Source organism: Nasonia vitripennis, chromosome 5 (assembly GCF_009193385.2).
Source record: "Nasonia vitripennis strain AsymCx chromosome 5, Nvit_psr_1.1, whole genome shotgun sequence".
NCBI classification, from domain to species: domain Eukaryota; kingdom Metazoa; phylum Arthropoda; class Insecta; order Hymenoptera; family Pteromalidae; genus Nasonia; species Nasonia vitripennis.
The window spans coordinates 27,045,582-27,062,416 of NC_045761.1; the positions used below are offsets into that span (position 1 = coordinate 27,045,582).

A 16,835-nucleotide genomic window follows, 5' to 3' on the forward strand; every position below is an offset into this window, starting at 1 on the left:
CGCGCTCGCATCCTCGTTTCCAATAAATTGTCGCTATAAAAAAAGAACTTCTTGTATCACTATTTTTTACAGCCAATCTACATCTGTATAGCTTATACACACGAACACCTCCAAATTTTTATACCGCTTAGATGCACCATTCGCTTATTTATTTTTCTCTTCTGCAGTGAGTTTAAAGTTGCCTAATAGTTATATTTTCTTATTCTTGAATTGATGCTTTGGTAATATGTGTACCAAAACCCTTTTTTTTCTTTTTAATCAGTTAAAGTGTCCCGGTCTTAACATTAGTAATATGTGATTTGTGTCTATTCTGTAGCAATAATTTCTATTTCTTATATGTTTTTGAACTAGAGCTTACTTCGTTTTTTTCTTCATTTATTGTGTATTTTTTTTTACTTTAACATTTTCTTTTTCTTTCGATTAATTAATTCTCGTCGCGAAGTAGTTGCAGAGTAGTAGTAGTACTAGTAGTAGCATGTTTTTGCGATACTTTTTTCTGTTATTTAATAGTTAACAGTGTTTCTCTTACCGTCAAATATTTCAAGGCGAATGCAGGGATGCAAAAATGAAGGCATAAGAGCTATCACTTTTTTACGAAAAAAAAGGAAATAAATAAGTATTATATATTTCTTCTCATTCGTGTGTTCGTGTATGTTACATATGTATAATTGTATTTTTATTTACGTGTGCAAATGATCATATCTCAATAATTTTATCGCGTATAGGACGTATTTACATTATATGCAAGTTATATGTTATCGTAAAGATATGAATGCACCGCATATTATAAATAATAAAAACAATCTTGTGCTTTTTCCCTTTTCTTCGTTTCATTTGAACATTTTTTTTTCCTCAACAGAGTGAATATGATGTTGTTATTGCAAAGAAAAATGACTGCATGTAAACAATAATACGCATCTCTTGATGAACTCATTTCTACCAAAAGAACGACAAGCGCCGAATTTTCCCTTATTTTTAAATCATGTCAGTGATAATAATATTTGCATAGAAATACTATGCAAATTTATTTTGTCGATACATATAATAGCATTATACTTGTTTAATTTTATTCTCATCCAATAGAGATTTCTTTATTGTGTAATATATTGAAGGGGTGTGCGAGTCATATATTCACTTATCGCATTGTTATTTATTCATTTTACTACTATTCAAATCAAAGCGGGAAATTTTAATGGCTTCTCACGTTTGCACCCCGTTTGACAAAGAAATCCTAATCTATTATTACAGGATGTTGCGATTATATGCATCTTTAAAGTAAAACTTGTCAATGATCTGTACGATAAACTTTTAATATGCTCATTCAGCGATAACGTGCCCTTGTTTACTACTATACATATTCTCTTTCATTAATATATAATATATATCGTATTTATAAATTTATAATTTGTCTAATAATATAGTAATGTTTGGTAATCATTGCAATCATAATAATAACAATAACTTATCATATATATATTTATATAGTATTTATAGTATTTATAGCTTTATCATTTCTGTTTTATAGTACATAGCAATCGTTCATCTTGTATAAAGACTCCGTTTCTATGCTTGGCATTAATGTGGTTTTATTAAATCCCTCAATTTTTGCCCCCCACATATTCATCTTGAAAGCCCAAAGAACACACAACAAGGTAACACGGTCTTTGGGCTTTTAGCGTCATTACGATATTACACTCTCCCATGCATCAACTAAATTTGCTTCTTCTTCAATCGGTTTTTATGTTAGTTTCATCAGCGCCTATAGATTCATATTTTTCTCCGATATAATTAAGGACGGTCTTTCGGATACCGTTTACTTCTTTAAATTCAACTAGTTTATGTTCACAATTGACATTCGTACGTTTTCTTTACTAAAGTTTGCTACAAAATTTCTTCGACAGTACAATAATCTCTTTGCACATTACAAAATAATGTAAATAGTACCACCTATAATATCATTTTATCACTCTAAGAGGATGCTTACATTAGTGAAAAGAATTTGCCAACAAACGAGTTATTCAAATCTCACGTTAATGGAAATCAGGTATATGAACATATAATAATCATCGCGATATTCTAGAAATCTCGAAAAAGGTAAATTTACAAATATCAATTGTAAACCAAATAACCTGACGACTATGAGCACATAAAAGTACCTTTCTTCTGTAGGATCGTAGGTATTCATTCGCCATTTCTTTTTCGAGTATTGCAAGATTTATTAGCTTATTAAGAGTTGCTTCATTTTTTTGTACATAGGTCTGTGATATACACTCGGGGAATAAAAGTTCTGGCTGAACTCGTCTAAACTTTTGAAAAATCCTGCAAACGGAAGATTTTCAGGAAAAGAATTCAGGCAAATATTTTACTTGCACCAGCTGTTCATTCCGTCAAGTGTACTCTCAGCGAAACATAAACGAAAGCGGCTACTGCAATAATCCTTGCCAAAGCCGGAACCGAACGATTTTGCAATAATTATCTCATTTTTATATAGTCATAGCATCAATTTTATTATAATATACTTATATGCATGTTTTGTGAATATAAAATCGTGCGTCAATTATTTGTTTTCTCACTAACTGTATCTAATAACGTACCGTATAATATTTCTCCCTCGTTTAATATCCTTTTCTCGATCCGTAGAATCGCCCACGTGCATCGTCGCGCGCGCGCAGCACCCACGCTCTCTGATCCACCCACCGAATAACACCCACGCACACATATGAACTCACACCTTCTCTTAATTGTTTCGTAGGCCTCTGCTCTCTTCTTCGCATATATTTAATATGAACGTTAGTATATTCGTGTGTGTCTGTGTGTGTGTACAATTTTGTTTTCTCGAAAAAGAATGAAGAGTCTTCCTCTCTCTCTCTCTCTCTCGTCTTTTCTGCACTTGATCGAATTGATAACTTTGGTCGCACATGTGTTTTTATTTTCTGTAGTTTGTTTGGTTTTCAAAGAACTAACGATCGAAAAAGAACACAGAATTCGTTCGCGCAACATCACAACGCACACTTCTTCATTTTGGCGGAGTTACTTTTTACAGGGTTCAAACAATGGAGAGCTTTCGAAAGCTTAGGCATTGTACGTTATACCCATGAATTATTATTAGTCCAGCAGTACTAAAGACTCCTCCTCAGAGTTGGATTTCGATGATTCTTCGTAGAAATCTTCGGATTGGATTTTCCACACAGAAGAGACACTTTATTTCGCAGGAGGAGCACACTCACGGGACTCCCTCGGGGGGTACTGTTGAATCAGTTTGTCGCTTCTCCCTCTTCGTTTATGTAGTCGCATTGAAGCATCGTGACCGAGTGAGGGCGGTGCGTATTTACTTTTTGATATCACTCATCGTTTGCTCTTGCGATCATCGCCGCCTCGTCAATCGTCGCTTTGGATATATGTATAGAGAGAGCTACGTATACTCGTCCTTTATTTACTTGTATAATCGTGTGACTCTATAACTGCGGCTTTTGTTCGTGTGCATGTGGGTATGTGTACGTGTCGATCATAGCAAAAATCATTTACTGCACCATTACTCTAGTAGTTTAATTTCCCTTATATGTATATATCGCGTATCGAAGGGAGAGACATGTGCGCAAACTTGTGGGAATCCCGTGAATCACGTAGTCGCCGAGGAAGTTCAGAGCAGACGGCGACTATGCTTTAGTACCGCTGCACGGGCTAGTAGTACGAGTGTCGTCATTGATACGAGTCCTTGTGGAAGGTGTCGCTCTTGTGGAATACCCTACGGCCCTCTCGCGTCAGCTCCTGACTGGCGAAGTTGTTCTCCGACTTCGGCCTGGGTAGGAGGCACGTCGGCAACGATCGGAGCTCCATACTATGGACCTGGAAAGAAGGACAGAGATCTCTTTTAAATAATTTTTGAAAATGGTCGCCCTCTGGCCTTTCGTGAAAATCGATATTTTTCTAGCTGGACTTTCGAGTTGAAGACTTTTCTGGTATAATACGATTCGTGAGCATTGAGTTGGTTAGTTCAATAAACAGAAGCACAATAAAAACACATGAAAAATTTGTATGTGTTAGTAAAAGAGTTATACAAATTACATTGACCTGTCTTACCGTCCAAGAAACAACCTGCTTGACACATCGTCATAAAATAGCATAGATTTTTTATTTACAGACATTAATAGACGAAATTCGAATGTTTATTAGTGACACAACTTTCAACTACTCGATAATAAGCCACTTCCCGGTGCATTTTCCGATATTCAAGTTTTGACCGGGCATTCGTATGAACTTATCATTTATTAAATCAAAGATTGAGTATTATAAACAGATCCGTATACATTGAAATAATTCTTTCGATAACAATTTTGAGATCCAAAATTTTGTCAAAATCCATCGCGAACTCAGCGCGACAGAAGCTCCATTTACAAAATCTACCGAACACATCGTGTCCTCGCGAGTATAAAATACAATCGTTCTTGTCTGTACTGTAAAAAAAAAAATAAGCCAAAAAAACCACAATAAAAACTCTCTCGCTAAGAACGAGAAGTAAAGAGAGGTCGCAACTGTCCGCGTAAACTGCAATCTCGACGTATGTTCCCATGTGACGAGGCTGCCTCCGCATCAGTAGGGCTCTTCGAAATAATTACCGATTCCTCGCTGGCACTGGCGTGCGCCGCTTGCTCCGCCAGGGCGTTCACAACAGCGTTTATCGTTTTTGATTCGCTGCCAAGATCCTCTTCGCGGTGCGCTACCAAGTTCGGATTCTTGCCGATTTTGTTTAGCCTGCAATATGCAAGATGTCGATTAAGCGTAGGGAATGTCGCACGAGACGTAACCATCGATTAATCACGCTTGAGCGTGAAACTTTCAGCAGCAGGATAAACTTGATTTTCACCATTTCTTCTCGACTGCGATGTATGCGCTATTTTTGCCGAGGTAGGCCTTTCGTTTTAGTTTCGTACGAGAATAAAGAAAAAAAAAAAACAAACCAATGTAAACGCGAAGTTCGAGTGTGCATTGAATATAATACGCTTGTTTAGTCGAAGTGCCTTCTCGCGTCAACACAGTTATATATAACATTGTTATTTTTGAGTAAAACTTTGCAACCATCCCCACAATGTGCAGTGAACAGTTATATACTTGTGTGATATAGGCAAGATAACAGCATTAGTGAAGAGAAAGTAAATGAAACAGAATTCTAGGTAGATTATTATTAAATCTTTGTAAAAACTCTTACGTAATCAGCTTTTACAAAACTAGAACTCAAAAAACTGGTACGGCAAACAATTGGGTATATCGAAGAGAGTTGTATAGAAATCACATTGTACATGAAACTGAAAGCGAAGTATAAATATTTTATTTAATGCCGACTCGAACTTGTGAACCTTTTCATATATTGCAAGTTCATCATCGACATTTGCTGGTAGAAATCAGGTTAAACTATGCTGCTAAAGGTTTTGATTAATGACAGAATTGTTGATTAAATTAAAAACTTGGATGTTCTGACTCGAGTGTGATAAGTTTGCATAAAAAGTTGCCGTGTTAATTGAAATAGCAACACATAAATTACTTAGCGTAATAGCAACAACACTGGTTTAGCAGTTAGCAAACAAAACGCTGAAGTCAAAGAGGTGGATTTCTCGTTCGTTTCGAACTCTCTCTCTCTCTCTCTCTCTCTCTCTCTCTCTCTCTCTCTCTCTCTCTCTCTCTCTCTCTCTCTCTCTCCCGGCAATGCTAATAGTCTAATGTCATTTCGTCGAGTTTTCGCAATTTAGCGCAAAAGTTCAGCGTGCCTGTTCCACCTTTTTGCTTGATGAGTTAATGCTGCGTCAACCTTTTTGCAAACTTGCCGATCATCGCTCATTATAAGCATTCTACCCTTTATTTAATTTCTCAAACTTTTTCATCCGCGCGCTTTCACCGTCATTCTATTGTGTTCAGTAAATTTAGCCAAAAAATTCAAAAGAAGTAGTATTCTAATTTATTGACACAGCACAGCTTTTGTTGAAAAATCAATATAGTTCTCCGAGAGGGAGAAAGAGAGAACTGTGAGCGTCGATAAAGTAGGAAATCACGAACGATATGACTGCCGAGCCACGTCGTGTGAGACAAAGAGTCCTGGTTTATGAGAGACACGTTAAAAACAAAGTGAAACTTGTTGGCGTATACAGAGAATGTTTGCTCGGAAAAGAGTTGGAGGGAGAGAGACAGAGAAAAAATGATGGTCGCGTAAAAAAAAGAAACAGCGGAACTGATCAAGGAAAAATCGATAATTACAAAATATGACCAACGCAAGATATAAAAGCGCGCGTGAAGAGGGTGAGCACAACTGATTTACACGCAGTACAAAAAATGAGAGATAGCGATAATAATAATAATAAGAATAACCGAAGGCATGTATATGTAAAAATCACAAAAACGGAGGTATAGGTATACAAGTACAATATACAGCAGCGACAGAGAGAGCGAGAGAGAGAGAGAGAAAGAGAAATATATAGCGAGCGAGTATAAATAACAATGGGGGGAGAAGGGTAGCGATCGACATCTAGTGTTCGTTGTTTTTATAGCACACCAACTCGATAGAACAAACCTAACCAAAGCTTATACCTCTCGGCGGCAACGCTCTCCATGGTACGGCGCATCAGGGGGTACTGATCCAGTACCGCGTTGAAGTGATCCACCGAGAGGCTGAAGAGATTGCAGTAGGTCTCGGCGCGAACCGAGGCGACGCGCCTCGCGTTCGTCAGCAGGCAGATCTCGCCGAAGTACGAGCCGTCCGAGAGGGACGTCGCCACCTCGCCGTTGGCCATCACGATGTCGACTATGCCCTCCTGGATGAAGTACATCTTCGAGCCGATCGTGCCCTCCTTTATTATAATGTCACCCGGTTGGAAGACTTCGTAGCGGAGTTTCGTCACGACGTCCGAGACGAAATTCGAATCGGCGTTGGCGAAGAAGGGCACCGACGCCACGAGCGATCTGCAGTTGTAGTTGATGACGTCCTGGGGCAAACGTTATGGTTAATTCAGCGCCACTTTATGAAGAGATGAAAAAGCCTTACCTCTCTCAGCTTCTCCGAGAGCTCGCCGAGAATGAGCTCCTCGTCGAAGAACTTGCCCTGGTAGCGGTGTTCGAAGTATTCGGTTATTCTCTGTCGCATTTCTCTCGGTAGTTTACGGTAGGCCATGTATTCCTCCACTTGTTTAACCTGGTTCAAACACAGAGCGTCAAATGAAGCTGTATACACGAGGCATTCGAAGCTGGGGTCAGAGCGTACCTTCTCGCGATATTGTCTCCTGGAGGAATCGAGAGACTGGATGAGATTCGTCGCATGGCCAAGGAAGAGAGCGTAGCACGTGGCACCACTGATCATACTCAGCATCGTCAGCCACATGTCAGTCAGTGATTGCGGCGGGAATCTCCCGTATCCTATGCACAGCATGTGGGACATCGCCTTAAAAAGAGCCCACGAATACTGCTCCAGCCAGAAGGAGTCCTGCGAATTAAGATTATACATGTGAATTTGCGTTCAATTTACAAAAAAAAAAAAAAGTCGATCACTCACTTGTAACTCGTTAATGGCCACCCACGAGTTACTAGGAAAGCCCTGCAGCATCGGTACGAGAAATTGCAAGCAGCCGCTCCAGTGACCGATCAGGAGCATCATACATATCAGGTTAAATATCCGCATGAACACCGACGCCATGTTCAGGAACTGCCAACAATAACGTAGCCCATTTTAGTCCCACTTGACTCGCCAGCCCCGCTGACTCTCGGGGCTCCTTCTCGCCCTTTTCCGATCTCGCTATCTACCCCCGAGAGGAAAGTCTTCGCACCCGTTCTTTTTCTCTCTCTCTCTCTCATCACCCGCCTCCACCCATTTTTTCATTACCTTTTGCGTGAGATATCGAGAAAATCATAAGAACTAAATGAAATAAAAGTGGCAGTGGTGGTGGTGGTGGTGGTGGTGGTGGTGGTGGTGGAAGAAACAAAAAAGAAATGTAACAAACAGAGAGGAGGAGCGGACGAACGAAAAAAAGAGCCCTTTTTTTCGTCCACCAGCATTCTTTTTTTTTTTTTTTTTTTTTCTATAAAACTTCGGTCTACAGCACTCGCTCTCGACTGCGTATACGCTCTTTCGAGGCTACATTGGCAACGCAAAGCGTCGTTGCGTATAGTGTACAGCAAACAAGCGGATTTGTGCACCGCACACATATCTATATTACGGAATCTATGTCGCGTGCTATTGTGTGTACTAAGTGGTCGGATCTCGAAAAGTATTTTTGAATAAAATCTTTTTATTTACACTGCAACCATACGCAGATATGTGCGCGTGAATCACACTCGTCAACTATACGCTTTGCCTTTGCTCCGAAAAATTCGGTTCGCTATAGAGTTGCTAATTGAAAATCAAACAACACAAATAATCATACGTATAAACTCATGAGGTTAGGTAGATATAGAATAATAATAAAGATATGAGTGGACAGACTAACAGAAACACTATCGTTATACTAAGGTAAGTTCGACAAAATAAAAGTAACAACATAATAGAATAAAGTCAGCCGATTGATAAGGCGTTAGGTCGAAAGTCAAGCATCGATCGGACGAACATTTTCTTTCTCTCTCTTCTGATTTTTCATTTATAAATCGACTTTACCATCGCGAAATAAATGTTCATCGACGATACTCTCCGCTTTGCACGTCAACGTCATCCTACTGATACTCTGTTGTTCATGAGGGTATCGTGAGGAGTTTCCGGCAAGAGAAAGCATGCTGTACACCAGAGAAGAGTTTACACACAAGTTACACAAACGAAAAACAACGCAGGAGATGACAGAAAACAAATTTACCATAACGTAACACAACATAGGCACGCCGTCGTCAACCAAAAACATATGAGCGAAAGTATAAGAGAACAGGAATCGGGGGATGGATGTCATTATACTCGTGAAAAGAAAAAGTCAAAGGAGGGGATATATGGCTCGCGAGAAATCTAGTACCGTAACAACATTCTCAGATCGTCTCGTGGCAGCTCGGTTACGTAGGCGTGGAAAAAAGGTTGAAAATACATCGTATCCCCCTTCGCGCAGCGGCGGCGCCAAAAGAGATCTGAGAATTCTTTGAGAATTAATGAAGGATGGTATTATCTTAGGGCCGAGGCAAAGGCACGCTCGACGTACTTCTGCGCGCAGCTCACCGAAATAAAGTAATCTTTCTCTTGACCTTATACACAGGGTTGATCGCATCGCCGCTCGGCGTAATCTTCCGAGCGTGAAATTTTCCCTTTCTCGCTCGTTTCTGATGGCTACTTTTTGAGCGACGAACCTGCCTCTTTAGGCCGGGAATTTCGGAATCAGAATACGCGATGTATAATCGTCATTTTCGTATAAAATTAAAATGAAATTTTATGCCGGAGGTAAAAAGAGTGGAAATTCAACAACAATTGCATAAACGCAAGTAGCAGGTTCGTCACTCGCAGAAACGAGCGACTATTACGTTGGAGAGGCGGAGGAAAAATTTCTGATGCTTGCTAAGTACGGTCATCACTCAATAACATTAATGAACAGGGGGCAGATAACTCTTTGATAACTGACAGTCGTTTTTCCTCGGCGCGTGTTTGCTCGAATGAAGGAAAAACGACGACAGTCTAATAGTAGTAAGAGATGGATGATTCTGACGAAGCTAAAGAGGACAATATACGTTACCTGTTACTCTAAGGGGGTGGTTTTTTAACGAGGTAATAGAGAATTAATTGATTAAGAGGGAGGGGGTCAAATAAAATAAAACAGTTGTGAAGATTGAAACAAAATTAGTCGCAAGAGATGTCGATCAGCTGTATCGGACACCAAAACGTGATTATGGCACTACATGGACATGTTATGTATGAGATGTTCAGGACGATGTCAACAACAAAACGAACGACAGAATTCGGAAAAAAAATTGAACAAAAAATGTCTCTTTGTTGCTTACATCTGTATAAAACGCGCGCTCTCTTTAGATAATTCAATATATACATTGAAAAAAAGAACGTAAAACCAATGAATAAAAAAAAAACGGCAAATCCACACACTTAGTTGTTGAAAAAAAAGTAAGAACAAACATCAACAGCAAAAACGACAACAAGAACACAGTGTCACAAAAGCGTTAAAGCCAGGCAAGAAGCGTAACCTATAGGAGTAGCGCACAGATTATCACAGTATATTGGCGTTTATCTGTTTGTTAGTCTGAATTGATTGTTTAAGCGACAGCAACCTAAACGATCCAGGCAAACTATAGGTGAATAAAAAAAAACCCACAGAAGCACGTTTAATAAGCACACACATTGTCGTAATCAATTCGTCAAATAGCTATATTTATCGACAGCTAGCCATGTATAATATGTCTATCTAAGTGGTATTACAACATTCCAACTCCACTCCGAACACTTATAAAAAAAAAAAAACGATCTGTGTACAAAGTCAGCGACTGGTCGTTCAGCCTCTGACGGTATAACACTTGCCAATCTACGCAAATGTATATTGAGTGCAGATATACATAGGTATGTATAACGTAGAGGCTATTTATGTACAGGTATACACGTATTAAATATAATCAGATCCGTAATAAAAGCGGACCTTCCCTTATCGTCTGCGCTGAGTGAGGAGAATACATGGACACGCATACAGTAAAAGTAAAGACACTGTCGAGGAGAAAAGAATCTCTAGCGCCTTCCGCCTTATTAGGGAATGCAAGTTAGGTAAGGTCGAGTGCCGGAGCCGCGCTTGATTGGCGGCCGACGAGCCGGTGAAGCTCGCTGCTTATACGTCCCTCGTTATTAGGGCCCTTACTTTTACTATAACTGTTCTCTATTTCTACATGAGTTGGCTTTGGTACATACTGTTGGTTTATTTATACGCGAGGCAGTAATAATGATCCAAACTATAACAACCAAAACTGGTGAGATAATAGGTATACATAATGAAACTCGCGCGTCGCGTTCTCTCTTTATTTATCTCAAATTTTCACAATCGATGTACCGCGCATTTAAAAAAAAAATCCAAAAAATTCGTTCAAAATATTTGCGCATACTTTGGGAAAAGCAGGAGCAGTATAAGAACAGTAGAAATTCAGGACTATGTTGTAAAGAAAAAAGAAAAAAATGCCTCTAATCAGAGAAAGAGAATAATCAGTCGAGAGAGAGAGAGAGAGAGAGAGAGAGAGAAAAAAACAGTACAAGGATAAACGAAGAGTAGAAATAATAACAAGAAGGTATGTGAGAGAGAGAGGCAGTATCATCGCAAACAGAAACAAACAAACTGTCACAGCTTGATAGTGCAGAGTTCAAGTATATGTATAGGAGTTTATCTAAGCTATCGTAAATGGGTAAATAATGTGGCATATAAATGCAAATGAGAGACTGTATTATAAGTGTGTGCAAATTACACGCGGGTAAAAAGCGACAGAGAAGGGACGCCCAATCACGTGCTTTATATATATTTATAAATGCACTGCGCCTGCAGCCCATCCAGCGATCAAAGGGTCACTTGATTTGCAAACTTTCGCAAGAGATCGTACGTTTTCCGAAATTATAATTAATTTTATACTCTCGTTTATTTTCCCCGAAATTCGCGAGGCAGTTTCACTAGCAGAGTCGAGAGTGTCAACGATGTTTCTGAAATTCGAGCATATATTTTTCGCTTTTAAAACAAAACGCGACATACACATCCTAAAAGCAAAATTTGATACCACTTTTCCCCGGAATTATGAAACACACTCGCGGAGTGCGTCTTCTGTCGCGGCGTTACTCGCGCATATGGAGTTGGAAATTCATGGAAGTTTGTGTGAAAACAGCCCGTCTAAATATAAATGGCGCGTGCGCTGCTGGTTCCCTCCTGTGGCAGTCACGGGATGATTGAGTGAGCGAGCATACATCTTTTATATGTATGAAGGCATAACCGGCGATTAGTTACGGAAAATCAAAAGAAAAAACTGTACGTGTCGAGTTCTCATGCTATCGTCTACAGTCATCAAAAATGCAGCAAAAAATCGCCTTTCAAAATCGTTGCTCAAGCTGAAGACTCGTTCGATCGCTAGATAGGTGCCAATGATAACATGGTTTTGTATATATAATACGTTTACCAAGCGTAGCCTATATGCTGCTATTACGTATATAGTATATTATAATATAATATAGAAAAAATATATAACTGATGCGGCGATAAAAAAGATCAAAAGCAAATGTATTCAATATAGTATGTAATGTAATATAGAAAACCAGCGAGCCAATCAGCGTGCTGCTTCTCCTTCCACTGCCCTCGCACGACAGAATGCAAATGTATATATCGTACGAAGCGTATAGCAAGCTCGTGTTCGTGGCCGCCGCTTCGCGGCGAATCTCGACGGATGCTCTCCCCGACGCGTTTTAGCGCGGAACAACAACTACAGCAAACAACAAGAGCAACAGCAACAACTGGTGGAGTCGAGCAGTGTACGTATGTAGCTTATGCAGTCGGAATCAATGACTTGTACCGACACTCCGTAACGAGTTCGAGTATCTCCATCTCACGGTCTATAGGTAAATGTGGTGAGCGTGGCTTAGATCTAACATCCGTATGGAATCGTTTCTAGCTCGAGATCGCGTGCTCCACGAGGACTACGATCTATAGCACATTTAATGTTATGCCTGAGAACATTGGCCAGCGTTATAACGCTGCTGGCTCGAAGCTTCGATAAGGGAGAGCTTCCGTCGAGTCGCTGTCGAAGACAGTTGGCCGTTACTTCACGAGTATATGGACCAAAGAGACGCGATCGCGAGAAAAACTTGATCTTTTTCATTGTTTTATTGTACTTCTATAGGTTTCACATCAAAAGGAAAGTCGGCGCAAGTGCGTGGGTAGAGAGCTTGAGCGCAAAAAATTTTTTGTTTGTTTGTTTGCTTTTCGTTTTCAAGGGCGGGTTACCTTAAAAATAAGGTCGCTTTTGCTGAAACCAGACTTCTTTTTATTCATATTGTCAGAGCTTAGGCGCCCCCTCCGCTCAGTGCGTTTTTTTTGTAGGTTCTGCAATATCTAGAAACAAAAGAAAGCCGGGACATAGCAAGACATAGTAAAGAAGAGGAAAAAAGGTTACAGAAAATGTTTGCACAGAGAAATTGCTTCTTCTTTTTTTCTTTCTTACTTTCTTTTTTTTTCTTCGTTTGATTAATTATTTTTTTTTTAACGTTATTTTCATTTAAGAAGAAGGCCTTTTTAAAGTCAAAAGTAAGAGTGTTGTATTAATATGTAAGTAGAAAAAAGGAAAATAATAAGTAGAGGAAATTTTTGCAAGTTTGCTCTTCTGTTTGTTAGTACGCAATTCATTACAAAAGAATTTCTCAAGAACATTAGAGCAATAAGGAAACGAAGATGCGAAACGAAATTATACAATTCAAGCAGGTTTTTGCATTCCGCATTTCCCCTCACTGATTGCATAAGAATGTTCTCTTCGATAAAGCATTAGTATGCAGATTATTATATTAGCATTTTGTTCGTTATATTTTGTCAAGCTATGCTTTACTTATTCATACTCTGTCTGTGTGGATTATATTTGAAAGTAAAGTATTATTTTTTTATTTTTTACAAGATATGTAAATGTCTAAATGAAGCTGACATTCACTTCTGTTGGTCAGCGTTATAATTCGATCAAATGACGAATTACAAAGTAAATGAATACAGAAGTTTCCGTTTAACATTCGATAAAAGGAACTTCTCGATATATTAGGACTGCTTAGTCGTACAAGTTGACCAGTTATCGTGATAACTTAACAATTCAATAAATTGTATTATTGAACAACCGCTGATGCGCATAGATGCTTGACAATTGATGCATTAGTCAATTAATTACGGCCGCAAACAGCCTATCGAATCTGTTGTATAATAGAGAGGAGAAAAGCCATTCTGAAAAGCGCACGTCATTCATTCCTTTTTGCATCAGTTGCTTAAGCAGTAAGAGCTCTGTATGCCTAACGTAATTTTATAGCGTTATCTCTGCTAGGAAATCAAGTGGTTTTGCTGGCTAGCCGCACATAAAATTAATAAACTCGGTTCAGAATTTATATTGACAGAAAGGTTGGCAAAATAAAGTTGATTACATAGCTAACAAAGAAATACTTCCAGCGTGCGTATTATCTTGGTCAACTTGCAAGACGAAAATTTGCATACAAAATTATTTTATTTTTTCCCATCCACTTTTTCACTCAATCTCACTCTCTCTCTCTTTTTTTTCATTTTTAAATTATACTTCAGTGTAATTGTAAGCTCTTTACATTTTTTTTAATTTTAAAAATTGTTAATTTGTTAGTTTTATTATTTTGGTTGATAAATACATTCAAATAAAAATAGTTCGACGCACTCTAACTCAAATACTTTCATTTCACAAAACAGATCTTAATTTTGTCTTCAATGATTATCTAAATATCAACAATGTTGTAGTCTTAACCTGAGAGAATAACTTAGTTATTAAAAGTAGATTTTATTATTAAGATAATTAAATAACACCTTATGGTAAGACACGATGATCATGGTAGTGAGTAAAGAATCAATTTAAGGCTTTATTTATATCATTTACGAGTGGTATGTTAAAGTAAGATGGATAAACGTAGCTCCTATGGAAAAATTAATATGATAATCTCTTGGAGCAACTCAACAGAAAAATGTTATAACAAATGCTTTATTTTATTATTATCTTTTTAGCAGTTAACTTTAGTTTCGTTATTTTATTCAATTTATGAGAAACCGAAATTGAAAAGATTGATAGAATCTAAGATATTATATAAAAACAGTGAAATAAATAGTGAAGAAATCTAATGAAATTTTGAAAATAGAAAATTAGTGACGAATTGAAGAAAGCGATTAGAATAAGTAGGAACATAAAGATGGGAGAACTAAAATAAAAGCGTGCAAATTAAGTTAACGAATGCAAGTGAGATAAGTGCCGTAGTTTTGTCGCTTACGGCTATTTCTAGTAATTGTTTCTGTTTTCTTCGTTTCAAGTGAAGCTTCTTTTATTACTGCCTCATCAGCAGTTATTTAATAAACATATACACAACATATCGTTCCCGCGAAAAAATTTGATTGACGTACCTTGGACATTCGAGAATTTTCTGTTAAAAAAAAAAACAAGCAGCTATGAACGACATTAAACTGTTATAGCAGGCAGCAGGTACTCAATGTCGAAATAGATATTTAGAATACACGTATATAAAACGCTAAAAAATACCCCATACATGTAAAAACACGTTTTTTCACTAGAATAATGCACTAACCATTGTACAATCAAAAATCGTTTCTATGAATATTCTGTACATCACTATTAACCAACGATAATTGTCTCTATTAATTTTTTTTCTACAATCATTGTACATAACTTTTAAACAGTAACTTAATTGATAAATTTTTTTAAATAATAGTCCAAATAAGGTTGAGAAAAAAGTAAATAATAAATAAGACATCAAAAACACGGGTACATTGTCACCCCCGAAAAAAAATATATAAAAAAAGAAAATTATAACGAACATCGTTATATAGTACTGTATTAACACCTAACACACAAGCAGAGACACGGTTGAAATTATAACAAAAAAAAAAACGATAATAATAATAATTGAAAAATAAAATTGAATAATAAATAAAAATAACAATATCGAAAATAATACGACAACAACAATAACAGTGATAAAGATGCAGACCGACCAACTTCTCGTTTATAAAAGTGGTACTTTAACAATCGCTTTACACGTCAAACATCTTCCAAATTAAACTGGTTTTTTAAAGTTATGAAAACTTATAGTAGCATAATTTAATTCGTAAATGTTTTCATTATAAAATGTAAGATATTTGACGTGAAAGGCTACCACAACATTCGTCACGCTTGTCTGACAATGTAATGGTCAGATTAGTCAAAACTGTGCATATACATATACATATCACGTAAGTCTATGTATACATATACATTAATAAAAATAAATCATGTATCAATAACATACGACGATATAACCCGACGAACATAACAAGGCACGAAACATAGCAGAAATCGTTCCCAGGAACACGCTAACATTAAGGAGTTCAGCTACCGTGTGGAACATGGATCTCTATCAATATCAATTTTTCATCTATTCTCATCGTTTTTCTACTCATTTGCAAATGCTGCAACTAAAAAATAACTGTCGAATATATTCATGAGATTGCGAATGATTGTAAGAAAACTATACAATTTATCTCAGTCTCAACTATAACGCAGGCATATCGTCTCACAGTTTTTCAGCCGTCGAATCATAGCATCAATTCGGCAAAGTCAAATATTCAAACATAGTAACTTTAGAAGCTCCAGGTTTCTATTCTAAGACACTATAACTTTACGTGTATATTGTGAGGACGCGCTAAAGCGAACCTTTTTTTTATATCTGAATAGAAACATCGACAATGCGAATAATTTTGTATTGATGATAAGAAAAAAGAGCATGAAGATGGAAAAACTAAGAACTTTAGGTAATGGATCCATGTTACAACACGTGGATGTTAATGTTGGTGTGTGGGGTTGGCAGCAGACCTGATCAAAGCAAATATGTATTATTGTCGCGGCATTGTTTATGTCAACACATTTTTCTGTTTATACGATGTAAACAAGTGTATGTACATCATTGCTCCTTTGCTTATGTCAAAATAAATCTGATAAAAGAGGAAATAGAGTAACAAGTAAAAAATGATGAAGAGACGAAGATATTGATTTGAATGTTGTATACACTGTGTGAGAACCCTGAAAAAAGTCTTGAGCTTTGAGCAGTATATCGAGATGGATACTGCTTACCAAATACTGACAAATTAATATCGAGCAAAAATGTTTTATAT

At 37.6% G+C, this 16,835-nt stretch overlaps 1 protein-coding gene across 12 annotated transcripts in view; it reads right to left on the reverse strand.

Moving 5' to 3' along the window:
- Positions 1 to 440: 440 nt before the first annotated feature.
- The window catches only part of LOC100113722 (potassium/sodium hyperpolarization-activated cyclic nucleotide-gated channel 2), a 61,841-nt gene continuing 45,446 nt past the window's right edge, over positions 441 to 16,835 (reverse strand). For 4 of the 12 annotated variants that reach the window (XM_032600867.1, XM_031930911.2, XM_032600866.1 and 1 more), the window contains 7 exons: positions 12,912 to 13,019; positions 7,535 to 7,684; positions 7,247 to 7,465; positions 7,031 to 7,177; positions 6,565 to 6,971; positions 4,617 to 4,752; positions 441 to 3,846 (listed from right to left, as the gene is read on the reverse strand). In XM_032600867.1, the coding sequence (XP_032456758.1) occupies positions 3,700 to 3,846; positions 4,617 to 4,752; positions 6,565 to 6,971; positions 7,031 to 7,177; positions 7,247 to 7,465; positions 7,535 to 7,684; positions 12,912 to 13,019 (1,314 nt within the window). In that variant the 3' untranslated portion in view covers positions 441 to 3,699. Of the gene's footprint in view, positions 3,847 to 4,616; positions 4,753 to 6,559; positions 6,972 to 7,030; positions 7,178 to 7,246; positions 7,466 to 7,534; positions 7,685 to 12,911; positions 13,020 to 16,835 lie in introns of those variants that run through there. The other 8 variants (XM_031930919.2, XM_031930916.2, XM_031930913.2 and 5 more) reach the window with 7 other exon arrangements.